The sequence below is a fragment of the Telmatherina bonti genome, assembly GCF_933228915.1.
Source record: "Telmatherina bonti genome assembly, chromosome: 20".
Taxonomy (NCBI): domain Eukaryota; kingdom Metazoa; phylum Chordata; class Actinopteri; order Atheriniformes; family Telmatherinidae; genus Telmatherina; species Telmatherina bonti.
Window position 1 is genome coordinate 14,287,645 of NC_136618.1, and position 14,677 is coordinate 14,302,321.

Here is a 14,677-nt window from a genome sequence, read left to right on the forward strand (position 1 = left end):
TCTGTTTTCTTTTACTTTGTGAAGGTGGCACGTCTAACTCTGTCAGAGCTGAAAAGTGTCACTGTGAGCATGCATGTTTAAAACAGAGGTTCAAAACATCCGAAAATACACATGAAATAATCATGAGACACACGTTTCATTTGAAAAGCATAAAACAAAACATAAAACGTCACGTTCCTTCAGTCACCTCTGTAAGATAAAGATGTAGCCTAGCTTTAAAAAAAAAAGATAAATGTTTTTCCTTCTTCCAAACTTTTTTCCCCTTCAACGTCACAATTCAGATCATAATTCCCACGCCATCAATCTCGTTCCGTTTATTTTCACAAAATCTGTTTCCGCTACGTAGAAACTTAAAAGTGACGTCATAAGTTTTAGAACAACAAATAGAGAAAGAGAGAGAGAGAGAGAGAGAGAGAGAGAGAGAGAGAGAGAGAACATTGTCTACACAATTGGAACTACGTTGGCATGGAAACAGTATCAGCTGAGCGGGAAGTCTGGCGTTGGCTGCACGAAACCGGAGCCCCGCGTCATCCGGACGACGTTGACGAGCCATTCAGAGAAACCTTCCGAGGTTTGCCACCGCTGCCGAACTGGGTGAAAGGCCGGCTTGGGGTTTGAGTCGTGGCAGCTGCGGTTCCGTTCACGTTGCTGGGGCCGTGTGGGAGCTGAGGGTGCGGCGACTGCGCAGGCGTACCGGGGCTTGGCAGCGACGACGAAGTGGAAGGGGCGCCGGCTGGACTTCCTGCTTTGTCGCTGGCCGAGTCGCTCTCCGGACCGGATCTGCTTGCGCTGTTCTGTCCGTCCTGCTGCGCGTGGCTCACCTTCATCTTCTTACAGTTGGGTCGTACCCTGTACTTCAGAGGCAACGGACCGTTCTGCGGAAAAGGTTGAATGAAGATGCATGAAACTGAGTAAAGCCCTGCGATGGACTGGTGACCTGTCCAGGGTGTACCCTGCCTTTCGCCCAAAGACTGCTGGGATAGGCTCCAGCTTCCCAGCGACCCTTCATTGGATTTAGCGGTCAGGATAATGAATGAATGAATGAATGAGACTGATTAATGAGAATAGTTTCCCAAAAAAAACAAAAAAAACAAAAAAAAAAAACTATAACAATGGCACGTCTTTCCATTTTTCCATAAAGAACTAAGAAACCATCTTTAAACAGACTTGATTCATTTAAAGATTGTGGGGGAATATAAATAATATGATGACCCTACCTTTAAAAAGGTCAAAGTGAAAGTCTGTATGGATAATCATTGCACATCATGCATATTAACGAGAAGTTCAGTACATCTTGTTGTAATCTAATTAATCTACATTTAAGGCCAGAAAAATTTTTCCCCCAATTGCCCAAAAATTTCCAACAAAATAATATTATATTTGTCAGATTTGTCAAACAATAAAACCCCAAAACTGTTGGTCACATCAAAATAAGCAGTTCATTTAACTCTGCATACAAACAAGCATGTCAATTCATACCCCTGTAATATTAGTGTCTTCTTTTTTTTTTTTAATTGTTGTCATTTTTGCTGCATAACAACCACAACTTTTAGTCTTGCAGTTGAGGACTATCTTTTCTTGAAAAAATCTGTATGGCATGAAATTGCATTTAAAAATTCAAAATGACATTGCATTAAGATGTGTTGTGTGTGTTGTTTTAAAACAAGCTCATAAAAATCCCAAATAACACAAAAAAATAAGAAATAAAAAAATCCATGACAAAAAGAACTAAACAAACTAAATCACATTTGAAAAACTAACAATTTTCTTGTAGGAAAATGGAACTTTTTAAATGCAAAACTTAAAATAATTTTATTCATTTTCCTGCAGCAGATTTTAAAGGATGTGATTATATAAACATTAATCTAATGAATTATTATTAATCAAAAGGAATGTATTTAATGACAAGTTTAACTTTGCTTACCCTTCTCCAAGTATAGATATAGGCTATGTCCATTAATGTGTAGTAATCTTTAAGAGGCTCATCTTCATACATCACTTCAACCTGGATGGAGGGAGGTGGAAAAGTTGTAAATTGTATTAAGAGTTTCTAGGCTAGAGAATAAAAGTATTTAAATCAATTGTAACACTCATCTATAAAATATCAAACCAAATTATTACATCATAAAAACCTTTCCTGAATTAAAAATAATTTAAAATGAACATAAAAAAATACCTGGTAGGTGTTTGGGATGTCCATTTTGCTACGCAAGAATTTCCTCAGATGCATGACTGTCATGGCTGCTGGACACTGCAGGTACCTCTTGTTAGTCACCTGCAAACAAAATTAAGATTTACAACATGATTACAACTTGGAATTTAATAAGACCGTGTGCAAAGTGACTAATGTAGTCCCTTTATGTTAAGGTGGTCCAACCAGACTTACATCTGGTTGGACCACCTTAACATAAAGGGAAGAGGTTTCCTTTGCTAAAGCAAAGTGACTGTTTAACAGTGATAAGAAATAAGTCTACATTTATGGTTGGTCAGCACAATTTATTTCCAAAAACAGTAGAGTAAGACTGACATTACTATACCATTTTTAGAAAGTGGTACTGATGGAAAGCTAAGAAGAACTGTAGTAAAATCAACATGCATTACCTGATCTTTTGACTGCTTGTCTTCTATTCCACCCACTAGTCTGCACATAATAAACACAGAAAATACATAAATAACCTTCCACTGTTGCCATATACACATTTAACATGCAACGAAACCGCAAGACTCGCTCAGGCTCAAAATTTTCCCTATATCATAATTTACATACACTTTTACACAATGCAAGAATTATTTGCAAGAATGGGGGTAAATGTGTCCACTATGTAAGAATCACCATACTTTGACACACTTTTGCAAATTGTGAAAACAAGATGGTAAAAAATGAAAAAATATCTCTTGGGGATTATGCGGCCATTGTAAAGGTGAAATATAGAAGATATAAAAAATAGCTACTCTTTTTAAGAATGAAGAAGCCACATGACTGCACTGTGTAAATGCATGTCTGCATATGATGATCCATATGATGTGGGATTTGATCATTTATAATGCTGCATTTTCAGAAACAGTATATTTCTGTTGCAAGACATGATAATTTAGCACATAGTTTCTCTTAACATTTTACGAAGGGCACTCTCTTAACTTCTACCCTAAAATAGAAAAAAAAAAAAAAGGATGATTTTAAAACAAATGCTTACCGGCTCTGATCAAAGAACTCAATGGAGAGGCTAATGATCTCATCATCTGTAATAATTCTCTTGTCCTCATCTGCTACCTCCCCACGGTCCTCATGTGATCCATTGGAAGCTTTGATAAAAACAAGATAAAATCGGGGACTGAGAAAAGGGGAATCTGAATCACAGACAATAATTTCTATTTACAACTCACCATCTACAGGATGCTCTGCATAGAAGTCTCTCCTCCTTTTCATTTCATCTGAGCACAGTGAAAAAGGGAAACTTACAAGGCAGTTTTTTCTTTTTCTCAAAAACAGATCCTGTCATTGCTGAAACAGTGAATGTGCCAGCAGTACATTTATTTATCCCTAAATGTGATTTTCTCTAATAAAGTTGTGGTCAGACAAATACTGTTCAGTTTGATTAAGTATATTGTACATTTTGAATCATTTAAAAGCAATAAAAATGTCCACAAAGCTTTGTGAAAACCCCTAAATGTTTCTAATGAATGAGATTTAGCACCAGCTGTTTATTGTCTGACTTTCACCAACTTTAAAAAGACATCAGAAGCAATATGATGCAGCATGAGCTAGCAACTCAGCTCCCTGTGGTGCTTCATTTTAAATATGTTTAACTGATTAAATGAATATAACTGAACATATCTATACATGAATATCAGGTGGTGTGTGAGGGAAGTCAATTAAAGTCTAAAACATTTTCCATAATTCCTTTTTTTAAAAATTGCACCAATATCACTGCAGTTGCTGTGCTTATCCAGTTCTGGATGACATAGAACAGACACTCAGAAGATTAATGTGAAAAAGCTGTAAATATGCAAGCCCGCTATGATGGACTTACTTTTAAAGAGCCCTGGAACCAGTTTGTATACAATGTCTTGTAAAGTTTTGTCAGACCTGCAAAACAGAGCAAAATCAACATGCTGGTCTGCTGGAGAAAACGGACACAGTTTGTTTAATTGGTCAGATAAGCCAAGACAAAGGACTTTTGAAAGCATGAGTTTGAGAATAAAAATTTCTCACATTAAAGAACATTTTTAGCCTCACTTGTGAGGAAGTACAAGGCAACTTCTGACAGCACATTTTAAACAAATGAGTCATTCAGTTCCTCAGTGGAGAGACGACAAAGGCAACAAACAGGGTAGGAAGGACTTTAAAATCAGTTATGTGGCTGCTTAAGATAATAAATCCTTAAAAAATATACATACTTGAGATTTAAAAAGACACACTGATATGCAATAACACAAATGCTTACTTAAGGTTCACAAAACATGATTAAGATAATAAATTCAAACAAAAGGAAAAAGAAAGAAATCTTACAGTTTAGTTTAAATATGGTAAAAACTTTATTATGACCAGTTCTTACCTAATATTGAGCAGTGGCTTGGTTTTATGCACTTGTACATCACAGATGGGACAGTATTTGCTGGTTTCCAGATAGCGCACAATGCACATCTTGCAAACTGTGAAGAGATAGACAGAAGAGAACCTCTGCATCTTAGATTTTCTGTTATGTCGATGCATAAAATCTAAGTTCAAGAAGAAATATCTTCACTGTGTCAAGACTGCGGGAGGTTTTAACAGTTTTAACTCTTGAGGGAAAGTTTAGATTTTCATATGGAAAAACTCACATGAATGAAGGCATTCGATGATAGTGGTCGCGTCTATGAAGTATCCTCCACACAGGACGCAGATGAGGTGAGGGTTGAGCTCAGTAATTTTTATCCTGGTCGTCCGATGCATGTTTGAAAAAAAAACTGAGGTAAAACAATAAACCCTACGTGGAAAGGACAGGGACAAAAAACAAAGGAGGCATCAGAAGGCTGCGGCTATTCTTTGGGGCACCATTTGGATAGATCCTGCTATTTGCTTGACTCTGTTAAAGCAACATAATCTCTTATGCTAATCCAGAAATAACCGATCACTTGTCGGTGGCAGACTGGTGTAGAAACATCTCAGTCAAATATCATAAATCAGTAATTTCCAAAAAAAAGATCGATGAAGCCAATGAAAAGAGCGCGTCGCTCCATCAAATAAGCGACATTATTCAAAGCAGAACAGGCAATATGAGTGGGATATGTGCTACAGACAAACCAGAAAAAGAGAGTTTGAATAAAAAAAAATCAGGGGGGCCCTACAAAAATAAGTCAATACACAAATCATTTGTTCATTTGTAGAGAGAATACGCCGGTTTTGTTCTAAATTAATGCCGCAACAGCAATGACACGAGGTACGAGATGAAATCACGAACACTGTTGTGCATCGGATCAGTCAATAACACAAATTTAACAGAAAACTGGAGCATTTTAGTGGCATTAACACTGGCTACAAGTCTGTGGCGCCCCTCGTTGATAAGAGGAACCCACTCATTGCGTCAGGTGTGCCATACAAACTGTGGGGGGAAACCTGATCGTTTCTATGGCAACTCCCCTTGCTTTTAGCCCACATGGCTGGTCGCCAGTGGCCAGAACGAGACTGGATGTCTAACCAAAACAACAGCAAGGCGAGCTGTCGGTGTGCAAGACAGAGAGGACCGAGTCTCTCGGTCCCTCCGCGCGCACACAGGCAGTCGCTGGACTGCCAGGCTACCGACAGCACGGCTGCCATTTTGTAGAGGAAAAAAATCTCGTATCGGTTCAACGGGCTGCGGGGTTTCCTTCGCTAAAGGGGGTCATACAAAAGCCTGTATCAGACGCTTTTAGATGAGGTCTGTGGGTGGCTTTTGTGGGGTTGTACAGTGGTGTGGGTAAGTCCAAAACCAAGCGTGATCTCATATTTCTCCAGCTTCGCTTTGCGCTGTGTTTCATGGCGAGTGCGCGATAATCAGCGCCGTGCAGCAGCAACATGGCCAGACAGCAGCGACTAGGCTCAAGTTGAAACCCAAACCATAACATGGGCTGCTATTCATATTGTTACTTTATCAACCACATATGTACATGCATCTTTTAAGCAACAACATCCTGCTCCGTGTGTATAAAAAGCTATCTGAACTCAATGAAATGAACAAGAGCTGAAGTTGCGGATAAAGTCTTTCACTGCATGTTATATATACATATATAAGCTATGCCATTTTTAAACAAATTACTTCTCGTTTATGGGTCATCGGATAAGTTTAAAGTGGAGGGTAAGAAAATGTCAATCTAACTGGGTTTGGCGCATATTATTCAATTTGCGCTGTCAAAAAAATTTAATTGTGCCCTCTGTTGTCATTTAAAGACATAAAATTTAAAAAATATTTATAACTTAAAAAAAAAAAAAAGATAAGTCATTAATATAATCTATAAAACCTTGAGACTGCAGCTCCACGAGGAGCTGACCCTCTTTAAACGCTGGATGACAGCCAGCGCATCGAGATCTACACGCACACTGTGACTTCACGGAGCCACATTCGGCACCATCAACCTCAGTGTCCAGGCTGGTTTCAGTGCTCCACCCGACCTCTCCCACCCGTCCCAAACCAGTCCCAAACCAGACCTCTGCAGGCAAGTTTGGACAACAACTTCCCTCACACTTTGCAATGATGGATAATGTCTACATATATGCGTGGGGAGCCTGTTGCGCCATTAATCGATTGACTTGTGTTTGGACAACTGCTGTCCCTCTGTCCTGCGGGAGCAGTACTTTATTAGACTTAGAGTCGATCACCACAGAACTCCAAAACAAACCTAAAGTTATCCGCAGTGAGAACAATGCTGTAAATGTGCTGGTGCACCAATATAACCAGATTAAGGTCTCAGTTATAGATTCACTTCACAACTGAAACAATCAATTCTGTACAAATCTAATCTGATCAGTGAAGTTTTCCATAGTTTTTTCAATTACACCAAAGCAACACTTTCTTATGTAAAGGTTCCACTTAACATCCAAATCAACAGCTGCATACAACACAATTAAATTCACCACTGGCAAAAAAAAAAATACATATAAAATGAGAATAAATGAAAAACTAATAATATAAACAGTCAGACAACATGGAAAATAGATCATTCATTTGACACAAGCAGTGTGACTTCTTTAGTCATTAAGTAAAATGAGTAACTTTCATTGGATTGGATTTTGCACCGATAGTGTTCCTGGTCTGATATAGGCTACAAAATCACATCTATTCAAAGACCTGAAGGCTGACAACCTCATAAAATGCATTAATTTTCATCCATTAACCACCCTAGTTCCTCATCAGGGGAAAAAAAATCCTAATTTCAGCTCTCAATAGAAGACCTGACCGGACTGTCATGATGTGATTTTGTATCGCACTGGACGCCAGTTTGCCGTTTAGCCTTCTTGTGAAAATGTTACGAATATACAACGAGCCTAAACGCTATTAATCAGTTAAATAAGCCATCCTTTTCCTGCTTCATGTGACACAGCTACGCCCTTTGTATTGAGACCTATGTGACGGGGTTTTTTTTTATTTCACAAAAATTCAACAACCCGTAGTAATCACGCTATTAACCTCATGAGACTTGAAAAACCCATAGTTTCGGATTTTTCATTATCTAGTGTTAATGGAGAAGCCGTCATGAAACATTTATACACAAATGAAATGGTTTGCCTCCACGTCACGTTCGCCAGAGCCAGGCAAGATAAGTTAATAAATCTGTTATTCGGTCATGTTCAGAAAAAAAACACACAAGAGCCTGTTCATAACACTCCAACCATCCCAACTCTATAAAATGAAGATACTACATGAAATTATGTAGACAGAAGGACCGTTTGGAGCACTTGCTGCCGTTCAGATCCCAGTCAACGCAGACCTGTTCTCCTCTGATCTTCCACTTTACATAAATCCAAAACACACAACGCAAACCTTCATTGTGCCCAGGTTATACGGACAGGTTACCAAACACTACACAATGCAAAGGTGAGCGTACTTGGGTCCTAATTGGCTTTAACAGCCTAGCGGGGAATAGCTTTTGCAAAAAAAAAACAACCCCAGAAACAAGTGGCGAGCAGACACAGAGCTCCACGTCGGTGATAGCTGCAGCCACCACTCAAAGCACCACATCCACCGCTGGATCGATGCGGAGAAAAAACACAAAGCACAGACCTCAAAGCTCGGCTTTAGCCCTCGTTAGTTAGAGACGATATCGAAGGAGACGTACCTGGAGGCTTGGCTTGGAAACAGTAAGTCTTGAGGCGATCAGACAATGAAAGTTGGAGCAGCGATCAGCAGAAAATGAATAGGAGCCGAGCCGCCATCTTGAAGCAGGCTGCAGACGCTGTCAGTGGCGGAGAGCGCACGGCGGCGGACCGGAGCGCATTTCAGATGTGCGAATAAAAACTCCTCGTTTTTCTCACCGCTCCCGCCGTGTGCGTGTCCAGTCTGCGGTTTCAAAAACGTCTCAGTTCCGCGGGTTCGGTTCAGGAAGACTCCCACTTCAGCTGCGATAACTTTGCCTCCAAAATATCCGCTTCGCCCCCCTGCCAGTGAAATGCAGCAGCAGTCTATGTGTGTGTGAATGTGTGTGTGCTCCGTGGAAACTGACACCGTCCCCAAAATGGCTTGTAGTTCGACCGCCCCGCTCTGGTCACGTGGTATCATTGCTTAAGGGTGACTGGGAATTACTGTCGGTGTATGCCGCTTTCTCCAAATCTACTCCGCAATGACACACAATAATAGAAATCACAGATGTGTACACAAGAACACGCTTTAACAGTAAATGCGTGTGAACTACTCTGCAACTGAAGCTTTATTTGAGCTTAAATCACATTGGTCAGCTGCTTTAAGGTCGAATGAAAAATTACTGTCGGTGTATTCTTGGTGTATGACGCATGATACAAAATAACACACATTCCACATTCACGCAATTTGACCCTTCACAAAACAGCCCAGTTTGATCTGGCAAGACCCCGCAGTTGATCAAGACTCTGCAGTTGGCACTATGATTAAGGGCGTACACTTATGGTGCCCATCATCTCTCTGATGTTAAAAATAAACAGCAGCACGCGCGCTTGTACACGTTTGCGTCGCTTCTACCATCAGATGCCTCAATGTCCTGACCACGCATGCCAAGTCTGCTGGGGCAGCGTGCTTTGTTAAGCTCTGTTGATCGTTGCTTTCAAAGACCCCACATACTTGGTTAGCATATGTCCACGTGACAAATGGCATCTAATGTCAAACCTTTGTCACGGGCTGTCCTGACATAGCCTTTAGTTTCCAAGAAAGAAAGGGACAAAAAGCGCCACAGCCTTGTCTTTATCCTGCATCTCGGATGTTTAGAGAATTTTTCTGCAGCTTCAACTGAGGTGCGTTTGTAGTTTTAGTTGAGATGGTGTAGGTAAGTAAAGCTTTCTGGATGGAAACAAGGCAAAAAAAATACAAGCAATTTAGTTGAGAAAGACTGTTTTCTGGTTTTAAAAAAATGGAGTTCCACAGGAAGGACTGTGCTTGACTGACCTTCTTATAGCAACGAATGCTTCTGGAAACTTAAGACATCGCTGCTATGGTTAAAAAAAAAAAATCCCTCAGTGACTGTGTTTGCAAAATGTTTGGTTTCATTCGCATTCATAAAGAGGACACCTTTCGGCCAAAAAGACGCTTCACAAATTCGGGTAATCCCTTTATTTGTTTATTTATTTATTATTTATCTGCATGTGAGAGAACACCTCAAGCTGTGAAGTTCTTCAAAGAGGAGAGATTTTTTTTTTTTTTTTTTTTTTTTTTTTAACTTTGAACAAGTTGTGGAGATGTCATTTTGGTAAATGGATGTCGTTCGCAAATACAAAAGAACACTGGAATAAAGGTCGAGGATCACATTTGACTCGCTTTCTCCACACTTTTGGCAGCGTCCTTCAACTTCCCCACCAAATCCTGAAAAACAAACAAACAAAAAATAAAAAAAAGCTCTTATTTTCGATGGGGCTAGAAAACATAAAATTTTTAATTAAATAAAAAAAAAAAACCTGATAAGTCATTTTACAATATCCAAGTGTACAATGAGGCAATGTTCTCCTGTAAGAAACTAAATGACTCACATCAATACTATAAAACGTTTATGTAGAGTTAATTTTATAAATTTAATATTTTCTGCATCAACCCCACCAAGTCTAAAGTTTCTCGTGGTGCTCCTACAGTACTGAAAATCATATTTCTGTGAATGAAAAGCAGATACAATATTGCGCCATTTTAAACACGAGTCTTCTGGGGAAACTGCTGATGCGAACCAAACCCTTTTATTTATTCCTTTGTTTATTTATTTAATCTGTCTCTGAGCTCTGATGCAACACATCAAGTCTCTTTTACCTGCAGCTGCTCCGTTGTGCAGGTAAAGTTGATATCTTCTGACGAGCTCCCGTTCTAACATAAAAGAACAGGCAGAACTAATCAGCGCTACAAACACACCAGACTTTCAGGAAAATTCAGTAGGGACTTATGTACAACTGAGTTACCTCAGTGTTCAGAGATATCAAGTAGAAAGGCTCGTTGACTTTGTCGAGCTGTCCGCTCTGGAGAAACATTTTGGTTTTAATACAAGGAGAAAAAAATAGCATCCATAAATAAATCAATGGTGATTTGCTTACCTTGGTGTGATATTGTAGACGCCACGAAACGTCATTAATCTGAGGTGGACGTCTTCCTATGCTAGAAGAGAGAGAGAATAGGCTTTTGATTTTGTTTGTATCCTTTTTTTGGGGCATACAGTCCACCAAAAAGCAACAATACGCTATTTGGGGAATTTTTTTGCAACATAAACTTGGGAGGAACAGTTTCTTAAGGTGTGTGTCTCCTAAACTTGGTTTGGCTTCAAATCAACTTGGAAAAATTACCTCAAATAATGCTATACAGCCTGGAAAGTCACATTTGTTGCAAACAAGCACTCAACATAGACTTTCCCAGCTTTTTAATGAGCTGAAGCAAAAACTTGCCTCCTTTTCTTCCCTTTTAGGCAGATCCAGTCCAGTATTTGATCTGGCCCATATTTCCATCCCCTTTCAGATCTAAAAAGCCCTTATCCTTCTCCAGCTTTCATGTCTTATATACTGACAACAAAGTTTTAGGTAGTGAAAAAAACAGTAACAAAATTATTAGTAAGTAAAGCCTTTCTTGAAAAAACATTAAGCCACATTCATTTAGGTTTTTGCTGCAGAGAGCTCTAAACATTGCTTTCATCCTTACCTTCCTAGTAGATGTTCCAGGTCATTTCTATGTTTCTGTAAATAAAAAATGAAATAAAATAAAAGAAGCCAGCAAATTAGCGTTATAATCCTTCAGTGAATTGTTAAATTGTGTTTTTTATATTTTATATATATATATATATATATATATATATATATGTGTGTGTGTGTGTGTGTGTGTGTGTGTGTGTGTGTGTGTACATATATATGTGAATGAAATGTACCTGATAGATGTTATAAAAAACTTCTATTCTTTCTGCACTGACTGTGAGTTCCTCAAGGATGGAGCTACAACAAGAAAAAAATAACTTTGACTTGACATGGTCTTCATTTCTTCACAGTCAACAGTCCATTTTATCCCTAAAGCAACATGAGATAACCAGGGAGCAAATACTTCAGTTCCTCTTTAGCTGCATGGCTAATATTTGGGGTTTGTTAAGTACATCATGTTTAATAAAAAAAAATAAAATAAATTTAAGTATTTGAAAGTACATGTTGCTGCTGATTAAATTGTGACACACACTTGTGACAACAAGATATATCCTCTACATTTTGTGATTCATGTAAGAACTATCCCAGGCATCATCATGTATATTAGTAAAGAGTGTGTGTCACCACTGACCACATATATGTCACCTGCCTTTTCTTTTCTTAAAAGAGCTATTTATGTCCCTCTTTAAAAAAAAATTCAGCTAATGTTTTTTTTAATGACTACATCCAGTGGTAAAACATTCAACAGTTGAAACAGGTTAAATGAGTAATAAATGAACATCAGTGAATGCAATACATAGGGGGTTGGGAGGAAAGAAGTCTGCTTTTCATTTGTTACCTTTTTTGTTTCACTTGTACTATCACAATGCATGAAGAATGATTGCATTCCATTTAATTGGTTATACACAGAAAAACTGCCCTACTGTATTCTGATAACCCACCAAACATGCTCCCTTCTCTTGTCAAACCACTAAAAGCCAACTTAAACAAAGAAGAAAAAAAAGGAAACTCCAATATAATAACAGGCAACAATGAAAAATCTCAATAAGATTAGTTCCCTCAAAACCAACAATAACCAGACTAGGCAGAACATCCAGTGCTGTAACACATCTGGGACATGCAGGCCGCATGCACAACACATCCACAGCTTGTTTTAATAGAAGAAAAAAGACCTCCCCTGAAAAACTTTGTCTCTGCATTTCAAAAGTTGCATTTGCACAGGAGCTTTATTCTTTTATATTTGAATCCATGCGAGAAAAATAAAATTTCCCACATTTAACTGAAAAGAGCACTCTTGTGGGCTTCTTGGTCTTTAAGGGGGATACAATCAGTGGCGAACAGGGTGGTCCTATGCAATAAATAGCGACATGTCCAACATGTTATCACATTATATTGTATTGGCCCGCTCAAACAGGAAAGACTCTCGGAGACTTCAGGCATTTATTTGAACACAATAACTCACGCTACAGTTCCAGTAGACGACAACCCCCCCTGCTCTGTCTGACGTCGCCCACCTTATCGCTGATTTGTCTGCGTTGTGTTTGACAGCCTCCAGGATGAAGGTGGTCGCTGCAGTGTGAATCTGCTTCAGCAGGATTCTTTCGATGTGCTTCAGCTCGGACTTATCTGAAACCAAAATAATAAAGTAAAGAAAAAAAAAAGAAAGATAGAAAGAAAAGAAGCTCACAAAGACTGAAGCCATGCAGACTATATTCCTTTTCTGACACAACAGATTGGTGTAAATAAATTATCAGTAAAGGCTTCGCGATCCATATCTGGGTTCTCCAGATTGACGCGCAGAATGGAAATCAATGATGATTTGCATGTGAATGGGACCCTCAGCTGCATCAGCCGGGAGCGGGGGTCCTTTTGTTTTGTTTGTCTGGTGGGCACTTCACTTTCTAAATAATTCTGACACTAAAGTGAACCGGATTGTTCCTCAGCTTCGTTAATACTCAGAATGAGGAGAAAACTGCGGTAATTACGACAGAGTTGTAGGACCCAAGTGGCCAAAGACTGATTAAGGCTAATTTAGAATATTTCGTGTCAAAATCAAAACCGAGTTTTAAGCAAGATTAAAGCGATCAACTGGATGTGTCTGCATGATCGTAATTCATATATATGGGCTAAAATTGTTTAAAATAGCTTTTCTTGTGCACCAAGTAGCCTCAAATGTAGCTGCAATGGCAACAGACATCCAATGAGGTGTGTGACTGCTGCTGAATGCAAAGCAGAAAAACGCACTTTAATGCAGCCGATGTGCGACTGTCTGAGTTAACCCACCACATCAAGATCTGAGCATCTAAACACTGAGAAATCCCGTTAGAAGACCCGTAAAAAAACGCACAAACATCGAGTCTGCTACAAGTCCACGCCAAGGGGAAACCGGAAGCAGCGACAGAGACAAAAGCGACAGCTTCAGGCTGAGGCAGCGGCTCACCGAGCACCGCAGGGTCGCCATTAGAAGACAGCAGACTCCGGAAAGAAACCTCCACCAGCACCTGGAAGCTGTTTTGGTCCACGATGGAGGGATCGGCTAGAGCCTGCAGCCCTCTCTGCACAGACTCAGATAACTCCATTTTGCTAAAAGCTGACTGACGACATCAGACCACGTGACTGATCAGCTGATGTAGCGGTGGAGAAGCAGAGCATTGAGCAAAGAATTATTTACAGAGAGAGAGAGAGTAAGAAAGAGGTTGGAAGCTGTCTAGTTCACCCGGGATTCCCGAGACAGAAGGACTCTCAGCACTGGACGTCCAGTTTAGTTTGGTGGGAGTCTTATTACTTTTTTCCCCCTTTTTTTCACCAAAACTTGTAGCACCTTCTTAAAGACACCCACGGAATAAAACAGCTGATAGTCGAAGTGACTTATTAGAAATTTGCCTATCATATCATGTTATTTGTAGCACATTATTTAATGAATTTAATGGGCCATTAATATCCAGGAATGCTTGATATGTGGTTATAGCCACTTTCATCAGGCTTTCAAGTAAATAGTCTTATGTTTTACCCCCTTAGGATGGATAGATAGATAGATAGATAGATAGATAGATACATACATACATACATACATACATACATACATACATACATACATACATACATACATATATGGATACATGCATAAATAGTAGGATTATATCTGGACATATTTGGATCATGCAGTTTTTTAGCCAACAAGTAGCGCAAGATGTTCAGTGTCCATTTAAAATGGAAAATCTACTAAATGCATTGGACAGCATTTGCAACAATGCACATTATCCAACTCTTGCATGTGTTGGCAGCGTTTAAATCAACTTTTTGCGCAGTTCAGTTTCATTAATTATACTATACCCTGGTTTCTGTCTTTGAGAGCGGTTTAAAGTCACCAGATTTTTTAAA

General features: G+C 39.2%; 2 protein-coding genes across 2 annotated transcripts in view; both read right to left on the reverse strand.

Moving 5' to 3' along the window:
• The window catches only part of bmi1a (bmi1 polycomb ring finger oncogene 1a), an 8,962-nt gene extending 322 nt beyond the window's left edge, over positions 1-8,640 (reverse strand). The window contains exons 1-10 of the mRNA XM_079259490.1: positions 8,293-8,640; positions 4,822-4,967; positions 4,557-4,653; positions 4,032-4,087; positions 3,385-3,432; positions 3,195-3,303; positions 2,602-2,641; positions 2,177-2,275; positions 1,925-2,005; positions 1-875 (exon numbers count right to left, since the gene is read on the reverse strand). The exon at positions 1-875 is cut by the window's left edge and continues 322 nt beyond it. Coding sequence (XP_079115616.1) covers positions 528-875; positions 1,925-2,005; positions 2,177-2,275; positions 2,602-2,641; positions 3,195-3,303; positions 3,385-3,432; positions 4,032-4,087; positions 4,557-4,653; positions 4,822-4,933 — 990 coding nt within the window. The 5' untranslated portion in view covers positions 4,934-4,967; positions 8,293-8,640 and the 3' untranslated portion in view covers positions 1-527. The remainder of the gene's footprint in view (positions 876-1,924; positions 2,006-2,176; positions 2,276-2,601; positions 2,642-3,194; positions 3,304-3,384; positions 3,433-4,031; positions 4,088-4,556; positions 4,654-4,821; positions 4,968-8,292) is intronic.
• A 1,114-nt stretch (positions 8,641-9,754) lies between these two features.
• On the reverse strand, positions 9,755-13,878 carry commd3 (COMM domain containing 3). The gene is made up of 8 exons (XM_079259491.1): positions 13,737-13,878; positions 12,811-12,922; positions 11,530-11,593; positions 11,307-11,341; positions 10,712-10,772; positions 10,580-10,636; positions 10,434-10,487; positions 9,755-10,001 (listed from the first exon to the last, which is right to left on the reverse strand). The coding sequence occupies exons 1-8, from the start codon at positions 13,873-13,875 to the stop codon at positions 9,942-9,944; spliced, it is 582 nt and encodes a 193-aa protein (XP_079115617.1). The 5' UTR covers positions 13,876-13,878; the 3' UTR covers positions 9,755-9,941.
• Between the last annotated feature and the right edge of the window lie 799 nt (positions 13,879-14,677).

Coding starts and splice junctions, on each gene's coding strand:
- commd3 (XM_079259491.1), bottom strand. CDS start 13,875: ATGGAGTTATCTGAGTCTGTGCAGAGAGGGCTGCAGGCTCTAGCCGAT. Junction 12,923..13,736: donor TGGCGACCCTGCGGTGCTCG/GTGAGCCGCTGC, acceptor TTTTGGTTTCAG/ATAAGTCCGAGCTGAAGCAC. Junction 10,002..10,433: donor GCACAACGGAGCAGCTGCAG/GTAAAAGAGACT, acceptor TTTGTTTTTCAG/GATTTGGTGGGGAAGTTGAA.